This window comes from Gouania willdenowi, chromosome 4, assembly GCF_900634775.1.
Source record: "Gouania willdenowi chromosome 4, fGouWil2.1, whole genome shotgun sequence".
Classification (NCBI taxonomy): Eukaryota; Metazoa; Chordata; class Actinopteri; order Blenniiformes; family Gobiesocidae; genus Gouania; species Gouania willdenowi.
In genome coordinates, this window is record NC_041047.1 from 17,148,911 (window position 1) to 17,170,061 (window position 21,151).

The 21,151-nt window shown below is 38.7% G+C and overlaps 1 protein-coding gene across 4 annotated transcripts in view; it reads right to left on the reverse strand.

Moving 5' to 3' along the window:
- ttll7 (tubulin tyrosine ligase-like family, member 7) overlaps positions 1-21,151 on the reverse strand; it is an 88,035-nt gene that overhangs the window by 17,014 nt on the left and 49,870 nt on the right. For all 4 annotated transcript variants that reach the window (XM_028445277.1, XM_028445276.1, XM_028445279.1 and 1 more), the window contains exons 15-18: positions 14,459-14,690; positions 9,718-10,013; positions 8,591-8,725; positions 1,985-2,065 (exon numbers count right to left, since the gene is read on the reverse strand). In XM_028445277.1, coding sequence (XP_028301078.1) covers positions 1,985-2,065; positions 8,591-8,725; positions 9,718-10,013; positions 14,459-14,690 — 744 coding nt within the window. The remainder of the gene's footprint in view (positions 1-1,984; positions 2,066-8,590; positions 8,726-9,717; positions 10,014-14,458; positions 14,691-21,151) is intronic.

A 21,151-nucleotide genomic window follows, 5' to 3' on the forward strand; every position in this document is an offset into this window, starting at 1 on the left:
AAAGAAATCTTGGGGCGAGCTGAAAAGAGCATGGCGACTAATTGCTACACCAACATCAGTCTTGGGGAAAGGGTGTCAGAGGTTCCCAGGCTGTCTAAGGACACCTGGGCCTGCCTTCCATCTTCCCATCCCTCCCTACTCCACTGCATTCCTTTGCTCCCATTTCTGCCTTTTTTCAAACTATTCAGAGAGCAGCGCAGTGGCTCTTTTGACTTTGATTCCTCATTCCTCATTACTGATTTCCCCATGTGACTGTGTGTGTGTGCGTGTGTGTGTGTGTGTGTGTGTGTGTGTGTACACGTGTGTGCATGTGCACTTTTCTCCACAGCCCTGTGAGGCAAGCAAGACATACCCACTTAGAAAAAAAAAAAAAAATAGATAGATGAGTAAACACATGCATCCATGTGTTTTGGTATGGTAATCAAATGACAGAGCAGTGGGCCGGTGCCGTGATCCTGACCTCTGCCGCTGCTCATTAGGCGACTGCACACCAACATACAGCATCAGCTCACATCACAACAGGCGTGTCAGCCGCTGAGAGATCATGTCATTACTGACACGCCCACAGGATGCCTTTCTTTTTAAATCTTTTCCCACTGTCTGTTTTGTTTACATCCCATTTGGTGCCTCAGCCACTCACTGTGCGACATTGTAATGATCCTCGCACTTGTCTTGAGTGTTGTGAGGAAATTGCTTCCATTCTTTAAAAAAGCATGAAAAAAGATGAGCACTGGCAGTAAACCACTTTGCAACATTGTTAAAGTTCTTCTTTAACAAAAAAAAAAAAAAACATTGTTAAAATTCCTCTTTAACAATGTCCACCAACCCGCATAAATTCATTGCATAAAGCATATGTGTCAAACTCAAGGCCCGGGGGCCAAATCTGGCCCTTTGGAGCATCCAATTCGGCCCACAGGAGAAAATAAAAATGACAGAGAAAACATGAATCATTGTATAAATGAAACAACAATATTTACATGGCTCACAGTTTTCAAGGTGCTTATATAATATATTTGCAGTCATTTTAATAAAAAAAACTACTCAAACTGAATCTGAAATTATTACACAATATTTCCCTTAATTTAATAGAAATTAATCACAAAATCTAGAAAATTTCAAGTGAAGATCCTGTTGGGACCGATATCTATCATTTATTACTTGGATATTGTATTGGCCCAATAATGTTGAAATTACTCGTTTTCCTTCATAAAATCGGTGGCCTACTTGAGCTCAAACCACTCTGTATTTGGCCCCTGAACTAAAATGAGTTTGACACCCCTGGCATAAAGGTTTCAACCACAACCGATCATTATTTCTCTGTCTGCAGGAGTTACTTGGAGGATAAAAAGTGTTTTCAATCTCATTAAAATTTAAAAATGAATTTATTACATGTAATGATGGTTTGTTGTTTATAAATGTGAAATGAGGTCATTCATGAATTCTATACCTTTCCACTTTTTCTGCATCCTTTGACAGCCCTGATTACTTTTTATGTCTATGTTTATCCTATCACGCAAACCCTGTGAGAGCAGGAAATTTATCATCATCATGGTAAAATCTCAGTCTACATTAAAAAAAAATATGTAGTCTTCAATAGTCTTCAAAACGTGTGCACTTCTCCTCACAGGTGAGTTTTAAATAAAACAAAATCAATAGGTTTCAAGGTCATCAATGTTAATAATTAACGTTGTTCTACCAAAGAAAACTAAGACTTAATTAGTGTCCTCATTGCACATACATTCAAGGCAAAGGGATGCCAACGATATCAGAGAAAACATATTTTTCAGTGATTTAAAATCAAAACCTACAGGTGAAGTTTTGCATTCACTGTTTTTTGTGGTTGTCTTTATATTAAGCTTTCCGTTGACTGCTATGAGTTCCACATAGTTGTCAGTGATTTTAAGAGTTTTAAAAAAATAAGAAAAAACTGAGGGGGTGGAAATGAAAAGTTTTGATTCCTGATTCAGATAAATGTACTACTCACTTTACGTTGTTTGGTGGAATCCAATTTTACCAGCCAATAAGAAGCCACCTTAGGTTTATGACATTTCCAGTTGTCATGGATCTGCAAGGGAAAAAAGATCTTATTTAAACTTGTGCAAAGTCGATGAAATATTACAAGGCTTAAGGTTAAATCACACATGTGAAAAACTATAAAAACACATCTAAACCACTTAGGCAGACATTTGTGAATATCCCTTCTGCTATTTTATTTAGTATTTAACCAGCAGTGAGCCATCTAAACTCAGTATTCCTACAGGGGAGTCTGTACTGCAGCTCAAACCCTGCCAGAGAAAGCAATAATTCTACAAACAGACGAACAGAGGCACAAAGACGCACCTTTGGGATATAAGGGCAAGTCTTTGTGAAAGGTTTTTTTTTTTTTTTACGAACATAACCTTTGCTTACAATCCTTTTCAACAGTGACTTTCTAAGGCCACCTGTGAGTGAAATATTAGAGAAAAGTCAAACTTAAATTACAGCACTTTCCCTCAGTAGCTTAAAGCCAGAAGAAAGTCACAGGCACGAATTCGAGGCACATATGCGGACTACATCAAGAACCCAATCCCACATTCAGATACTCATGCTGCCAAACCCTGAGCTACACTTCAGCCCTGTAATGAAGTCTGCATGACAATGTAAGTTTGGTGTATCTGTGAATTTAATCAGGTTTTATGTTAAGTATCCAATAACAAATACAGCAGCAATGCATGTGTCTTATTTGGCACAAAAACAAGTCAACAGACTGTATTTAAGGTTTCTTAGGGAAACTAGAGTTTTCATTCATTCCATGGATCCCATCCCAGTTTACACACAGCAGCATTCACCACAGGGTTACAACACACAGGCACGCACACATTTCTAATGTCAGTTTAGCAGAAAATACAGTATACTGTTTTTAGATTGATGAAAAGTTGAGTTCTCTGAACCAAGTATTTGTTGCATGTTTTCAACTGTAATTGTTTATTTGTTAATGCTGCTGCCAACTACTTTATTTAGGTCATTATTTCAAATGCCTTTGCTGTCCTTTTTTGGGGGGTGGGGGGTAGGAAATGCTTTTTGTTGTTCTTGTATTGAGTGCCTGATTTAGTTTCTCTGGTTTCTGCCTCTGCCTGCAGGTCAAGATGCCAGTACATTTCCACACATCCAGTGTGTCAGTGTGTGTGTTACAGTATGTGAGTAGGCTAGTTTTTTCCTCCTGTCACCACTCCGGTGTGCCTAATCTAGGCATTGCCTTCCAGGCACTATCATTGACTGCCAAAGACATCTAAAGACATTTTTTGGTTTAGTAATGTTGACTGCCAAAGACGTCTAAAGATGTTAATCGTGTTTTTCGGCTGGGGTTGCTCGGAGACGGTATGGCGAAGCTCTCCTGTGTTTATCTAACTTGTATCATGATGTAGTGACCAACTGGTGCCATGTAGGTGGCAGCAGCGCACCTTTGGTACCAGTGTTGGGCAGCGCTCAGAGGGAGAGGAAAGGAGTTTGCAGGACAGAAAATGGTGCTACAAGAGTTGATGCTGAAGCTCACAGCAGCGCACACTCGACCAGAGCGTGTGTGGAACTAAGTAGACTATTGAGAGTGTCGTGATGGTGAGAGAAAACAATCAAAAACCGGGGCAAGCGGTGAGACTTGGCATGTTCGGGATGAGGAGGAAGTTGCGTGTGGAGAGAATGACGGGGGAGAGACTTGGAGGAATGCCAAAACACAGTAAGAAATCCATTCAACCCTGACATAGATAGCATAATAATATTAATAATAATAATAATAATGTTGCCATCAAAAGCCCAGTCTCAGTGTTGTTTTTGTAGTTTTATAGTAGGAAACTAATGTTGAGGTGTCACTAAAGCAAAAGAGAAATTGCTTTCAGCTATTCAACTGCTGATTACAGAAGAACGAAACAAGCTAGAAACAAAATTATTTTTTTCTGATGAAACTAGAGAGTCTAATCTTTCAGAATCTGGTTTCAGATTGTCATAGTACAAAATATTCTTTGGGTCTTAAAAAAATCAGTGAAAATCATCTAAAACGCCTGGCAATATGGGGTTGGCTGCTCTGAAAAGGGTTGGCAGTGAATGAGTTAAGAGGAGTGGTTGACATTAAGGGTCAGCCAGACCCCTTTAGACCAATGATGAGTCAGTGAACTTTCTGTAGCTTTGCTTTTGTTATGGACTGGCAACATGTACACTACAGAGAGTGCCATCCATTGTAGTCACAGATAAATATACAAACTGACACATGGATAAATGGATGGATGGTTTGGACTGAGTTATACTTAAAATGATATTAAACCAGGAAGTTGGGCAAAAGAGAGCTTTCAGTATTTGTGTTCTGCTTACAAATGTATCTGTAATACAAAGACATTGGAGCATTTAGTGTCTTCTGGACAGTTTAATATTTTGCTTGAATTTAAAAAAGCTCTAGAGTCAAGAACGTTTCTCTTATGATATTTAAAAAGTATGCAGAATATCTCCATACACTTTCTTACACGGCCAACTGTGTACCTAGCGGTAAAGTTATTGTTGTCATGTTGACTTAGTCCCCACTGGTGCACATACCTTGTGTGTCGCATGTTAGATCCCCTGCAAACTGATCCCAGTAGGGAGCTTAAGCGTAAACTTGGTATGTCAACAAGGAAAACACACAGAGATGCACATATACACAAATGGATTTTAATTTTTTTACGTAGATATTCCTTTGACTTTTGTTGTTGTTTACTTTCACCATGATTATTTATTCAACCCTGAATCCCACCAGTTGAGTTTTGGGAATATTAGATGCTGATGTACAAAAATAAAAATAATATATCTCTGCACAACATCAGATCAAATCAATCTTTTTTCATAAAAAAGCCTCTTACAAAGTAAAAAAAAAAAACCATAAAGGATATGGATAGTAATCCTAAAACTATAAAACTCAACGTAAATGATAACAATCCTAAAACTATAAAAACAACATAAAAGATAACAATAAAAACGTGAAAAATAACAATCCTAAAACAATAAAAAACAACATAAAAGATAACAATCCTAAAACTATAAAAAAAACAACATAAAAGATAACAATATAAACATGAAAGATAACAATCCTGAAATCAATAAATAATTAGTTAAAAGCTAAATTGAAAAGGTGGGTCTTGAGCCTGTTTTTAAAAATATGAACATAAATAACACAATTCCACCCAGAAGTTTTTGAAGCCACAATAAAATGGCCTGACATTTTTTTCCAAGAAGCACATGTGTTACTAAGGTAAAATATTTGGGATATTTATTCATAGACATAAATAGAAAATCACGCATTTTTTATCTACATTTTGATTTCTCATTCCTTTCCTCTGTGAACTAAACACAAAAGAAATCAGTTGTCCAACTACTTTTGTGTGTTGGTCTTCTGGCACGTTTAGAAGTCAGCCAGCGTTTGTGGGATCAAACTCCTCAACAGAGGGACCCTCACCCTCCCTGCTGATCTTTATTAACTTCCATAATTAATGAAGCATCTTTCATCTGCATTTAAAGGACAAACAAACTGGAGAGGACAAAGTGTTTCTACACCAAAGAATATGGGCTACATCACTAAAATGGAAGCGAGAACCATCCTGTTACTCTTCCTTCATGTCCAACTTCTCACCTGCTCCATTTTACTCCTCTCACTTTCTTTCAAAATAAAACTATTTACCTAATCCTGCTTTTCATGCTGGTTTCAGGCTCTCTGAAATTTTTGCTGGCCTGTCACCTCTCCCGTCCCGTCACACTCGGGTGGAATTTTTAGTTTAGAAACTGTTGCAGATGAAACGGCTCGTTTGCATACAGGGCTTTACATTAACTTTTAAAAGTAACTTTCATGTAGGTTAAGAAAGGTATCCATTCCAAACTACTATGATTTGGTTAAGAAAACCAAACTATATATTGAAAGTTGTTAATCATCCAGTTATCGGTAAGTTTATTAACACGTTTCATGTTACTATTTCATCATTTTGGTTTGGAAGCTCACCAAGAAGATTTGTTTGTACCCTAAAAACTACCAGAATAAATGAATATCTAATTTTATTAAATGCATGCATGTTGACACACTCACTTCAACAATAAATTTAATCCATTTATTAGTGAGTTTATGAAAAGATTCTAATGTCCAAATTAACCTTATGTGAAAACGATGATAAAATTAAGAGGAAAAGTATATTACTCACTATAAATTTTATATAATATATATTATATTTATGAATGTTTTCCTTTCAGTTTTTAATGGCATGATAAAAATAAACTGGGTGGTGATGAGACGATAACAGAGCTGACAAGGTTTTTTTTCTGATACATAATCATCAAGTTTTCAATTCTAAAACTATTAGAAAAATTGTAAATTGTCCCCATTTTCAAGTAAAAAATAAATATATAAATATATTCTAAAAATGTTCTTTAAAAGAAATGAAAAGCGTGATTATATCAAAATATATCAACAAAGAACTACAAAAATACTATTTTCTCCTGTGTAAATTAGAGCCCTTGCTAGCAGATGCTGCTTTCTCATGAGCAGCCGGCTGCTTGTTTACTGGTTGTGGCTAAAAAGATTGTTTACTGCAGCACATCACTAGCATTTCCTGTTATTTTATCATCGAAATAAGAATTTGTTAAGATGTGTTTGATATGTGCACAGACTATCCTCATTTAAAATACCACAGACACACATTCCATCTATAACTTTTGACTTTTGAAAGTTCTAGCTGAAAGGGAAAGAGCTACGTTTTGGGTGAAAGTTAAAAGGAGGAACATGCAAACACATCATTAGTCCAATCAGGCATCAACTTATAGAGCAGTGGAAGATAAATAAAAGAAAACTGTTTATGCCAAATGAACGTTGCTTCTCCCATGAGGCACAAAGCTACAGGTGCAGCAGCTCATCTGTGTTACCATGGCAATCTTATTTATGTTAGTGAACAGTACAGGTGTGGACTGTGGAGGTAATTACCATGTTTACAACAATGAGGACATCATGTTTTCATGTTGGCTCTTTACTGAACTTGTTGAACAATGACAGCTTTTGTTAGAATGTTATTCATAATGAAATTGCAAAGCAGTTATTTATCCCTGTACACAAGAACTGAAAACATTCCTCCAGTGAGAATGATTCATTTAACAAAATAAAATATACACTCAATGCAATATTAAATGGCTAGTGACACAAAAAAAACTTGTTATCGGCCTCTGTTGATTTTAGTGTTATAGCTGGATGTGTCAATAAACTGAGCTTTTTTTCAATATCATTTTCAAGCAGCTGCAATTTGGTTCCACATATCTGGGAATTAAAAATAACTAATACAAATGGGGAAACACATATTTTCAAAGGCTGTAAATTAATTTACAGGTTGTTGTTTTTGTGTCTAGTTTCCCCTTTAGTGTAAAGTTTCCTCCTCACTGAAGTAACATTGATACATTTACAAAGGAAGTTTATTTAGTAGTTTTATTTTGAAAATTTAGAAGGGCTTAAATTTTTGTAAATTCACTTCTAGTTCTGCTTTTTCAAAGAGTGCACACTCGGTAAAAGCTGGAAACACCTGATGCCAATGCTCTAAATTGGAAGATACCAATATAGAAAGTGAAGGGGGTCCTAGTTTTATTAGTCATCTTTCTTTATAGATGTCATATTTATCTTAGTTAATTATGAGTTATCTAAAAGATGTTTGACTTACTATTAAATTTAGGGCAATAAGTAGAAACATGTTTGCTTTGTTCCTGGTTTTGGATCAAGTCTTAAAGCCAGGTGGTGCACCTGGACAGGATAGGATGAAAATGGCTGAGCTGCACGTCTCTCTCTCTTGTTGGTAAGTGGGGAACCCAAAGCGCTTTTGTTTGTCATTGATATTCTGCACTGCTGAGGAAATTATTAAGAAAGACTGGGTGCCAAGACTAATGCACTGCTGCTACTTGTTGTTTCTCCAACACAACACCTCTCTGAACCACTCGCATTCACTCCCCAGTAGAGATTAGATATCAGCTAAACCCATTAGTGTAAAGGGGGAACATGGCGCTAGTGCTTCCATTGCAATCAACCAGTCAAGAGTCATTAACAGAAAACTTTTAGGGTTATGTTTGCATGTCTAATTCCAGTGATTTGTTGACTGTCCAATGTCCCTTATGGCATGCTGACAATAAAGGATATTAACAGCCTTGATTACATTAACCTGGTTAGAATCCATACAGTCCAAACATTTTAAGCACCTTAAAGTGCATTGTTGTGTTGTCCCTGAACACCAAGTGAGCTTCTGCTTAACTTAACAAAAAACTTTTGGGTTTTTTGTTGCAATGTAGACATATTAATTTTGCTTCTGCTGCATGACTGTTATTGAAAAAAATATAAACAAATGTCAAAGTGAAATATGCCAGGATACAAAAATCTGTGTCAAAAACAGGGGAAGCATTTATCAATGTAGAAAATCTACTACAGGTAACCACTGCTCTATTTTGAGATGCAATGAGAATCCAGGAAAGCAGGAAGCAGGTCACTAGTAGTTAGGATGCAGGGTAACTGCATCTGGCCATCAAGGCATACCAAGATAACACACTCACGTGCACACATGCAAAGCGCTGCACTGACCTCATCCAGGACAGCTTCCGCCTCCTCTTCAGTTTTGCCTGGAAACCTGATCCTCATGGCATTGAGCACCACCAGAGTCTGATGCACCAGCTCTGCCTCCTGCTCTTTAGTCCTCAGGTTTATCAGAGGATCCCCCTACAAGCATCCAAATGTGTATTTTAAATACATACTGTCATTTCATTGGAAGCAATAGTCAATTTGTCATTATCTTAAAAACGATGATACATGTTCACCTTAATAGATTTTTTAGATTTCAGGTTATTACATTTTGTTTTAATCCCTTTTTTAAATACCTTTTAAAATTTACAAGCCCTTTCATATTTTGCAGTAGTTTACACATTTGAAAAATGTTTGTTACTACATTTTAGGTTCTATTTTCATATTGAAATCAATTCAATAGCCTCAAAATCAGTATTGATAAATGCAATTTCAAACAATATATTATTATATATCACTAAATGGTATTTATGTACTTAAATAAAACAGTGTAAAATAGAATTCACTTGTAATGTTTTTGCTGCCACTTATTTATTTGTCTGTCAACAATCTAGCTAACAAAAACGACTGGATGGATTTTGGTGGAATTTTTGGAAACTATCTGAAAAAGGATGAGAAACAAGTGATTACATTTTGGGGATGATCCGGATCAATGTCCCAAATCTTAATCAGTTTTAAAACTTGAAAAATCCCTATCTCTCATCATTGGCGAAATTGAAAAATTAAATTTAAAAATCATCCTTTATGTTTGTAAGTGATCAATTTGAAATTTGACCCCAACATGTAGGGTTTGGTTCCTATGTCACCCCACCAGATCTGGAGGAGAACCATTGTTAGAGATGCATAGATTTTAATCTCACTATCTTTAGCAGACAATGCGATATGGGGGACTGCTATGGTGTGGCGGAGGTGTGGTCTACGCTCTCTGTTTTTTATAGGTATTTTCTAAATATAAAAATGTATACCGGTACTCAGCACAGAGTGATGGGATAATTTAGTGTGATGTATGTAACATGCTATTAATTATAGGGATGAATAATTTCTGTTGAGTTGAAAAATTATGTTTTTTAATTTGTAAATGGTTTGCTCTTATATTGTGCGTGAATGTCCAAGAATACTGAATGTCCTACTAGATTGGAGTGGATGGTTCCCAGGCTGTTGCTGTGAGGCACTCGGTGCGCAAAGCCACTGCGGCTCAGCGAATGAGAGCGAGGCATGGCAGAGCTTGGTCTGACTAGAGCTGTGGGCATGGGTACTGTAGGGGAGGGTCTGCTGGAGAATATGCGCAGTTCGTTTGGTGACGACAGTGAAGCGATGGAACGAGGGCATGAGATAGAACGTCTGATTGGACCAGAAAGTGTGGGTGATGCAGAAGGTGTGGTGTTGATTTTAAGTGGCTTTGTCAACGGTTTCCAGTGCATGCGACCTGCAAAGAACAAAACACAATGGAAATGAATGCAATACCATACTTTCAGGGGTGTTAAAGGGATTCGGGGTCGTCTCATCAACAGACTTGCACACGCTCAGACGCACACATACACGCAAACAAACAGACAAAACAAACAGATGCTCCTGACTCTATCATCTTTAAAAAGACTCTGGTTTCTGGTTTATCTCCCCATCAGTGTAAGGCAAAGCAAGGCAAATTTATTGGTATAGCGCATTTCATACACAAGGCAATTCAATGTGCTTTACATGAATAAAAAGCATAAAACACTTAACAGTTTAAAAATCAAGAGGAACATTAAAATCAACAGTAAAAACATTTGAAATCAGCAGTAAAAACATTGAATCAACAATAAAATGATGAAAATCTCCCTCTCAGTCATACGCAGTAGAGAAAAGTAGTGCCTTTAACTTGGATTTAAAAATATTCACAATGGATACCGGCTTCAACTCTGCTGGAAGTTTGTTCCACTTCTTTGCAGCATAACAACTAAAAGCAGTGTCATCATGTTTGCTGTGAACCTGACTAAAATCTCACTGATGGATTCTTCACCAAACCCATTCACAGATTTATACACCAGCAGTAGAACTTTCAAATCTATTCTGAGGCTGACTGGGAGCCAGTGTAAAGACTGTAAAACCAGAGTAATGCACTCTGACCCGAGCTGCAGTGGGGATTCCTGTCAGAAGACCATTACAATAGTCTGTTGGAGATAAAAGCATGGACCAGTTCTCCTGATCTGAGTCATGAAACATTTCAGTCTAGAGATGTTCTTTAGGTGGTAGAAGGATGTTTTTGTAATTGATTTGATCTGACTGCTAAACGTCAGATCTGAGTCAATCAGAACACCATGGTTTCAGACTTGGTCTTTAGCTTTTAAAGATACTCGTTGACAGCAGTCCTCTTTTACCTGTTACCAAAGACAATCGCCTCCATTTTGTCATGATTTAGGTGAAGGAAGCAGTAACACAACACCTCTATGGGACCATAGTCATCTGGGTTCAGTGATGGATAGAGTTGAGTGTTGTCTGCGTGGCTCTGATAATCAACCATACAGTTCTGTAGAATTTGTCCTAAAGGATGCATATCAAGGCTAAACAAAAGGGGTCCAAGAACAGAGCCTTGAGGAACCCCACATGACACTGTCAGATTCAAAGTTTTCAATGCTTACACAATAACTTTGCTCCTCCAAGTAGAACTTAAACCATTGCTGAACTTTTTAATTTAGTCCAACCCACATATGCAATCTGTGCAACAAAATGTTATGGTACAGTGTCAAATGCAGCACTGAGATCCAATAGAATGCGAATAGACACTTTTCCTGAATCAGTGTTCACCTTTATGTCATTCAGCACTTTGATAAGAACCGTTTCTGTGCTGTGATGAGAACAAAAGCCAGACTGACATATATCAAATATTCTGTTGAAGGTTAGACTTGGGTTGAGGGGGATTGTGAGCTTTGCAATTACAGAAAACAACGTGAGTTACTAATATTTTTAGCAATAACTTCAGAAAAGTATTGCCTCGCTTCGAACAAGCCATCATTGAATCTAAGGAGACAAATTTTGTACAGTTCTAAATTAGTTTGGAGATTTGTTGTTCTCCATTTATGCTCAGCCCTTCTCAATCAGATTAAAAATTCTGCACTACAACAACAGATACAATATATCAACAGATAATCAAATTCAAAGTGTTACCTTGAGTGTGTCGAAACAGTCACATGTTGTATAAGTCCAAAAGTGTCCAGTAAAACTTTTTCTGGTGTTTCCTACAAACAGAAATATTGCAGTCTGGACCCAGCACACATCAGACACAGCTCACTCTACGGTGAACAGGACTAGCTGTTTGGCTCATGTTCTTATCAGCCTGAGGAGAAGAAAGATCTTGGGCCTGGCATCATTGAGGAGGACTGGGTGGTGCTGATTGAAGGGCAGGGTGTCAGTCTTGTGCCAGCAAGAACCATCTTGTACATCTGGGCAGTTAAATCCAAGAAGGCAAGGGGTAAGAGAGAAGCTGGATCAGGTGGAAGGAGATGAATTTTGTGGGGAAGCAGGTGCTTACTGAGATGTAGGGTGGGAGGTTGAGCTCTTCCTGTTGACGAACCTCATTCTCATTTCTTGATGGAAGCTTGATCGACGCCATGTTCTTTCCTTGTTGTTTTGTTCTCCGATGGTACATAGTGTCCTTTGTCTTTATCACAACTGATAGCAGTGTGATTAGTGAAGTGAAATAGGTGAGATGTGAAAAGTTTCACTCCAGCCTTATTTAGACACAGTCCATCTGCATCTACGTTCCCAAAAGATCTGAACATTTTCTATTATATTTAGTGAAAGTGCAGCACAAGCCGAAGACAAACATTTCTTCAGAGAGTAAATCCTTGAGAATGTTGGCTCTGCATACTGGAGAGATCAGGCCGCTGATGAACAATTTAGGCTGCAAACAGCTCGCAGTTTTCAGCAGATGGGTGAGCTCCTGCTTTAACACTTCAGACTGGTCCTTGGCTACATCATTTGTTCCAAAATGAATCATAACATTCTTCAAAATTGGGTATCCTTCCTCCACAATGTGCAATATTTTGCCAGCCAGGTCTGCTTCTGTGTCATTAGGTAAGCAGATCACTTTCACATTACCGCTAAACATATTTTGTGCATCTTTAACCGTAACATCACCCATGATCAGAGTGTTAGGTCCTCGCATTGGCTTATCATATAGTTTTTGTTTTCCTGAAGCTCTCTGTCCTCACAGTGCAGAAAGCTTGCCCACATTAGAGCAGGACTCTTGGTTGTTCAGCAGTGGCACAAATCAATTGTCCAGTTTCACATGAAACTGAACTTGTGATTTGGTGATTCTTCTGCCTTAAAAGATGTCCACTTCTGTGTCTGGGCCGACAAGGGAGTTGAATTCGGGGCTGTGTTCCGGGAAGCAAATGCCGGCTCATTACTGATATTAGGGCGTTGTGCTCTGCCCGTTAGCCTTTTCAGTAGACATAACTTTCTCTAAGGCTTAGCTCCAAGAGTATTCCAGGGAGGACTCGCACCTGTAGGCTTATCAGTGTGAACAGTATCCTCCTTGGCTCTGATAGCTTTGTCTACGCCGACTGGTAGCGAGTTAGCTTTATCCTCTCCGCTGCTTTGAAACAGTGGCACAGTTTTTCAATTCCCATATCCACAGTGTCCATTTATCTCTGTTTATTCCTAGTCTTCACATTTTAGTCTCCAGTTCAGTAATCTTTTGGAGAAGGTTGCTGTATTCCGTTGTGCAAAATGGCCATTCTTCTGCTAGTTAGCTTGCTACTTAGCTTTCATTTGAGCCAGTGAAGAAAAAAGGAGTAGATAATTACCTCAGAGCCTGAATCAGATGTTAAATGACAGTTTGTTGTGAAATGAAGTATTGTATCCTTTCTCAGAATGTTTTTATGTTTAGGAAGTCGTTTCTTCTATGTGCTCAGCTTTGCTCTTTTCTGCTGCTTAGTGTAATAGTATGTTTTTCCTCGGTGAGAGCTACATCGAGTATACATGCCAATAATTAGCAGTCTGCTTGTTTTTATGTGGCTCCTAGATGCTAAGAGTGTCAGCAGCTGCCAACTGAGAACATTAAGGAGTTAGGTTGTTTTCGACTTTTGATGGCTTTGTGTGAAAAACGGCTTGGCAATATCTCTCGACAGACATAAATAAACATGCAAGTGTTGAAACTTTGTCCAAGAGTTTTTCACTTTGTCCTACAATAAAAATTATATCTGCAACTACAAACCCCTAATGCAACCATGACCAGTTTTTTTCTCAAGGTTGGTGAATCAACAGCTATTAAAGGTGCTCCCTAATACTTCAGACATCTGTGTGTGACTCAATAAATGTGACTTATGTGAATTTCAGGAAATACTTTGGACTTATCTTTTTTCTGTATAACAGGATATTCTAGCGTCAGACTTAAGGAGATTTTTTTTTTTTTCAATCATATGGCTCTTTCTTTTCTACACATCTTCTATTAGTGTTTAGGACACTTTGAAGTTTTCCAAGTACCTCGAGTGCTGACTCTAACATTTTCCATGTGTAAGCCGACAACTATGCCAATATTTTCTTTCACCTAGTATATGACAACACCCTTAAGGACTCTAATTAAAATCCAAGGATATGGTGGGGGGAGGGGAGGTGTGGGGGGGGGGGGGGGGGATCTAAGGTATGAACATTAACATAAAAATTAGAACCACTAATGACCTTGACCACTTTTGGATTAGAAATCTTGGATAATCCAATAAATAATGAGCCTTGACATTTGTAATTAAAGCTAACTCCATTAACCATATATTTTGCAACAAGAAGGATAAAAAAAGTGTAAGCAAAAAAACAAACAAACATATATTCTAGAGAGAGTTTATATTCAACCTTTTCACCTAGCTTTTTAACAAAGACTTAAGATATCTTTACCAGAACGTTCAGCTAAGTTCTTAGCCTTGCACTCTCCACCAAGGTCATAAGAAACTTTTTTCTCCACTCTCTTTTCTCCACCTCTTCCCCCTCCTGTTTTCCTCGTTTCTTCATCTTCAACCTCTGAAGAAGAGCAGGAGTTATCAGCACTGCTGCAGCTGGTGAAGTCAGTCAGGTAGTGTGGTCGTTGACGTCTCGGTGTTTGGCTGCATTCTGGCATGGTGGTTAACTGCTAAAGAGTATACACACAAGGACAATAATAGAGGATATGCATATTTAGGTCAAAACATACACAAATGTTGCAAAACAGAGACTTTCCGCTCAAGTATAGGCATCCAAAAGTGGGTCGTGTGGACCTGTTTTTAATGGTATCATGTATTTTAAAGTGGTTTTGTAGTAATGTGAACAAATGTAACACTACTCTAACAGTAGGTGGTAACAATGTAGTCATTTTTATTTTCAAGAAATCACAGTAAGAATAAAGTAAAAACAGTTCTATGCATCCATTCATGGCACTCCAAAACCCACAATGTGCAAAACTTCTCTGAAAGAATGTTTACAATAGATATAAAAACAAACTTTGAAGCAACACAGGGCTCGAGACTGTGACCAAAATGAGTATATTTTCAGTGTGTGCGAGTGAAAATTTTATCTGGTCGCATCAGTGCGAGTGCGTATGGATGACCTTATTTTGAACGGAGCGGCTGAACGCTCTGTCACGTCCCTGTGTATTCAGTGGTAAACTGATGCTGAGATTTCCTATGGCCAAGAAGGCATCATGGTTACGTGCAGCTTTCTCTGCCAATGTGTGTTTTTGTTTACATGTGTTCTGAGTGTTGATTGGCTGGGAGGCTGGGGAAAGGGCGGGCGTAAGCGGAAAAAGAGTGAACAATTCTGTTCCCATGGTAGTGTGAGTGTATGACTGTGTAATACGGTTCTTTGTGTGTTTGATGATTTATTTTTGGCATTTTACTACGACCTCGCGGGCCCAGGTGAGGAGATGGTGCACGCTCAAAACTTGGCTGCAGGTAATTGAACGGTGAATGCACAGAGTATAAACGCCGATGTGCACCTTTGGAGTGCGTGTGGTCCGTGAACAAAGCCAGGCATAACGAGCCCCCCAGTGAGAGCGCGCTCACATTGAGGGCATCAGTAAAAAGGAAAAATGTGCCGAGATATAGCGAACATGCTCATTAGAATCAGCATAGAGGGACCAGAACTGTTGGACTACGATGTCAGGCCAGATGTTCAGCTGTGGTTCTCCCAGGGCAGGGGTCTGCAACTTGCGGCTCTGGGGCCTAATGTGGTTCTTTGACTCTTTTGCAATGGCGCCCTATAGCTTTAAAAAAAACTATTGAAATGAGGTGTTATTTTTTATAGAGGCGATTAATGACAAATAAAATCAAGATATAACAATTTAACCTAAAATAAATCCTGTTGTGCAATGACTCAGCACCTTCCTACTTCAACTCCTGCAACATCTACAGACCATCAACTTTCCCTGCGCCTGTGGCTAACCTTAACTTTTAAATCCCTAGTAAGATAACTAAACCAACAAAACACTATTCTGGAAGAAAATAGAGATTTTAATTGTGTGGGGACAGATTCATTTAACCACCAATGTGCTGGTTAAATATGCATGCTTTATGTGTGGCAAGAAATGAGCAATTAGCATGTGTTGACCACATGATCATGTGTTATCAAATTCAAGTTACTTTATGTAGCCTTTCAAATACATTAACTAAAAAAAAACTTCTTTATATAACATTGTGTTCATGTAAATTGAGATGCGTAAGAATTTGAAGATTAAAGGGTGGGACCAAATTCTGTCCTGGTGCGACCAACTAAAAAAAGTGGGTCGCACCACTGCTACCACTGGAAAAGTTAGTGTAGAGCCCTGCAACAATTTCAACCTTTTTAATATTTCATTTCAAGCAAATTATGCTTGATGTATGAGGTCTACAATAATTTGTTTTAGTCTCCAGCAGCTTTAGGCAGAGCATTCAAGCCACCCAAAATAAAGCCAGGAAGTGATTACAGGACTTACATATTCACCACCTGTAGTTGTGGTAAATGATGGAGAAAAATGGATTTAGATCAATCAGATACACAGGAGAAGGATAAAAACAAAATTGGAAAATCCGATTGATGGGGTAGGTAACAGGAGGGAGCAAGGTAAATGTCAGCATGCAAGCACAGATGTAGAGAGAGATGCTCGACTGGCCGATTTGAGAATGAAAATGGATCCTTCGTCAGCTGAGCTGACAGCAGCAAAAGAGCAGAGCGGAGCTCACAGAGGAATTTATTTACTAAACATGAACTTTTTCTTCTGAGAAATGATACGATACCTCAACATCAAACTCTATCATTTACCATCTGACTCTGGCTCTGAGGTAATCATCTACTGCTTTTTTATTTGCTGGCTCAACTGGAAAGCTAAGTAGCAAGCTAGCTAGCTACAAGCAGCAAGCTAACTAGCAGAAGAATGGCTCTTTCCACAACAGAATACAGCAGTCTTCTCCAAAAGATTACTGAACTGGAGACTACAGTGCGAGGAATACAAGTAAACATTGAGGTTAATGGACACTGTGGATATGATAATGATACGACTGTGCCGCTGTTTCAAAACAGCGGAGTGGATAAAGCTAACTCGCTACCAGCCCGTGCTAACAAAGCTATCAGGCCTAGGGAGGATCCTGTTCCCGTTGATAAGCCAACAGGTGCGAGTCCTCCTTGGAATACTCTGGGAGCTAAGCCTGAGAAAAAGTCATATCCATTTCAAAGGCTAACGGGCCGAGCAAAGCGCCCTGATATCAATAATGAGACAGACTGGCCTGCACTGGCTTCGCAGACTGCCGCCTCAACATCAACTCCCTTGTCTGCCCAGGCACAAAAGTGGACATCTGCTAAAGGCAGGAGTATCACCAAGTCACAAACCCAGTTTCATGTAGAACTGGGTAATCGATTCGCCCCACTGCTGAATGACCTAGGATCTGGCTCTAATGAGGTCAACACACAACCTTCTGGAACTGCGAAGACTGAAAGTGCTTCAGGAAAACAAAAGCGACATGGTCGGCCAAAGCAACAACCTCACACACTGATAGTGGGAGACGTTTCTGTTAAAGATGCTCAGAAGACGTTTAGCAGCAACGTAAAAGTGATCTGCTTACCTAATGACACAGTATCAGACCTGGCTGACAAAATCTTGCATATCGTTGCAGATTACCCACATTTGAAAAATGTTGTGATTCATTTTGGGTTAGATGATTTAGCCAAGGAGGAGTCTGAGGTGTTAAAGCGGGATTTCACCCATCTGCTAAAAACTGTGAGCTGTTTACAGTGTTCATCAGTGGCCCGATACCTCCAGTCCGCAAAGGAGATCTGAAATTCTCAAGGATTTACTCTTTGAATAAATTTCTGTCTTCGGCTTGTGCTGCCCTTTCACTAAATTTTATAGAAAATTTTCCTATTTTTTGGGAACGTCGTCATCTTTTTAGAGCAGATGGACTGTCTAAACAAGGCTGGAGAAAAACTCTTCACATCCAACTTGTTTTACTTCACCAGTCACACTGCTATCAGTTCTGATAAAGACAGAGGACAACATGTACCATCGGAGAACAAAACAACAAGGAAAGAACATGGAGTCGATGAGCTTCCAGCAAGAAATAAAAATCCCCAAAATGAAGATCTCAGGACCCACCTGCTTCACCCCAAAATTCACCTACTTCCACCTCATCCAGCTTCTCTCCTACCCCTGCCTTCTTGGATTTAACTGCCCAGATGAACACGCTGGTTCTGGCTGGCACAAGACTGACACCCCACCCTTAACCCTACCATGGTCCCATCTTATCTCCTCTAAAGAACCAATCTGCACCACCCATCCCTCCTCGACGATACCAGGCCCAGGATCACTCTTCTCCTCAGGCCAGCTGTGTTCATCTTAGAGCGACACAGGTCTGATGTGTGCTGGGTCCGGACTGCAATTGCTCTATTTTTAGGAACAACCAGAAAAAATCAGGGCCCTATGGAGTTAATGCAGCTTCTTTAATTCCTGTGGTGACAGGTAACACAGGTAAAATTGTGAAATTAAAGAAAAGCAAAAAGCTTTATAGAGATAAAAATTTGACTCCTATAACATGTCATCCAAAAAGTCCACCATTGTCTCCAGTAAAGTCTTTAAAATTAGCTCTTCTTAATGTTAGATCTCTTGTTAACAAGTCACTACTAATTAATGATATTATTTTGACACATCACTTGGACTTTTTATTTCTTAATGAAACGTGGTTGAATGATGGTATCAGTAATACTATTCTCAATGAAAGTGCACCACAAGACTTTATTTATTTAAATAACTGTCGTACTTGCAGGAAAGGTGGTGGAGTTGCTGCCATTTTTAAATCAATATTTCAGTGCAAAGAAAGAATATTTGGGGATTTTATCTCCTTTGAATATATGTCATTCTTACTGAAGGGTGATTCAAGAGTTCTGTTTTTAGTCATTTATAGACCCCCAAAATATTCTGGAGAATTCATGGATGAGTTTGCTGAACTGCTGTCAGTTGTATGCACTGAATACAACTTTTTAATAATAACAGGTGACTTAAATATTCATGTAGACAATAACATGGACAATACTGCCAAAGAACTGTATGCTTTAATGGATACTTTTGGTCTTACACAACATGTGACTGGTCCGACACACACTCAAGGTCACACTTTGGATCTGGTTATCTCTAAAGGTGTTTATCTCTGCTGTTGATGTAAGAGACTTAGCTCTATCTGATCATTTCTGTGTCTTTTTTGACCTAGAGACTGTAACATCTGTTCCCCCTAGTTATGTGTGTTTAAAGAAAAGGTATATAATGAGAACACAAGTGCACAGTTTATGGAAGCCATAGCAATGACACCAACATTGAGTGCTGAGACAGTTGATGATCTTCTGGATGAGTATAATAGAAAAGTCTGTAATGTCATAGATGTGGTGCCTTCAATCAAAACTAAGAGAAAACCAACCACACAGAAAACACCTTGGAGGAGGACTGAGATAATGCAGAATTTGAAATCTGACTGTAGAAGAGCTGAGCGTAAATGGAGATCAACAAAACTCCAAATTCATCTAGAACTGTACAAAATAAGTCTGCGAAAATTCAATGATGGCTTGTTCAAAGCAAGGCAGCAATACTTTTATGAAATTATTGCCAAAAATGTCAACAACTCTCGCACGTTGTTTTCTGTTATTGAAAAGCTCACAACCCCCCCAGATCAGATAGCCCCTGAATTACTGTCAGCTGGAAAATGCAATGAATTTGCTGTATATTTCAATGAAAAAATACAATCAATAAGGTCAAACATCAGAACAAACCAGCAAAATCACAAAAAGCTTGAACAGCTTCAACCACTGAGGGATGAGTCAACTACAATGTTAGAGTTTATTACAGTGAACCCAAAAACAATAGAGGAGACTGTTCAGCAGCTGAATCCATCAACGTGTTGCCTTGACACAATACCCTCAAACTTCTTTAAAACTGTTGTAAAGTCAATTGTCACTGATTTGTGTCAGATAATTAACTGCTCATTCCAATCAGGCACCGTACCAAAATCCCTGAAAGTAGCTGCTGTGAAACCTCTGTTAAAAAAGAGAACACTGGATGCCTCTATACTGGCTAACTATAGACCAATCAGCAACCTTCCATTCATGGCCAAGATCATTGAGAAGGTGGTTTTCAACTAACTGAGTCAATTCTTAACATTCAACAAAATATTTGATAAATTTCAGTCAGGTTTTCGTTCTCATCACAGCACTGAAACTACTCTTATCAAAGTGATCAATGAGATAAGGTTGAACACTGATTCAGGAAAAGTATCTGTTCTCATTATGTTGGATCTAAGTGCTGCATTTGACACTGTAGATCATACAATTTTGTTGCACAGATTGCAAACATGGGTTGGACTAAATGGAAAAGTAATGCAATGGTTTAAGTCATACTTGGAGGAGCGAAGCTATTTTGTAAGCATTGGAAACTTTGAATCTGATAGATTACCATTGTCCTGTGGGGCTCCTCAGGGATCTGTTCTTGGACCTCTTCTTTATATGCTTCCTTTAGGACAAATCTTACAGAACTGTAAGGTTGATTATCAGAGCTACGCAGATGACGCACAACTATATCTATCACTGAACCCAGATGACTATGGTCCCATTGAGGTGTTGTGTGACTGTTTAGAAAAAGTAAACTGCTGGATGAGTGAAAACTTCCTTCAACTAAACCATGACAAGATGGAGGTGATTGTCTTTGGTAACAAGGAAAAGAGGACAGCTGTCAGCAATTATTTTGAGTCTCGATCTTTAAAAGCTAAAAACCAAGTCAAAAACCTTGGTGTTCTGATTGACTCAGATCTTACATTCAACAGTCAGATCAAATCTATCACAAAAACAGCATTCTACCACCTAAAGAACATCTCCAGAGTGAAAGGTTTAATGGCTCAGAAAGATCAGGAGAAACTGGTCCATGCTTTTATATCTGACAGGAATCCCCCAAAAGAGCATCAAACATCTACAGCTGGTTCAGAACGCTGCAGCTCGGGTCTTAACCAGAACAAAGAGGTCAGAACACATTACTCCAGTTTTAAAGTCTTTACACTGGCTCCCAGTCAGCCTCAGAATAGACTTTAAAGTTCTGCTGCTGGTGTATAAATC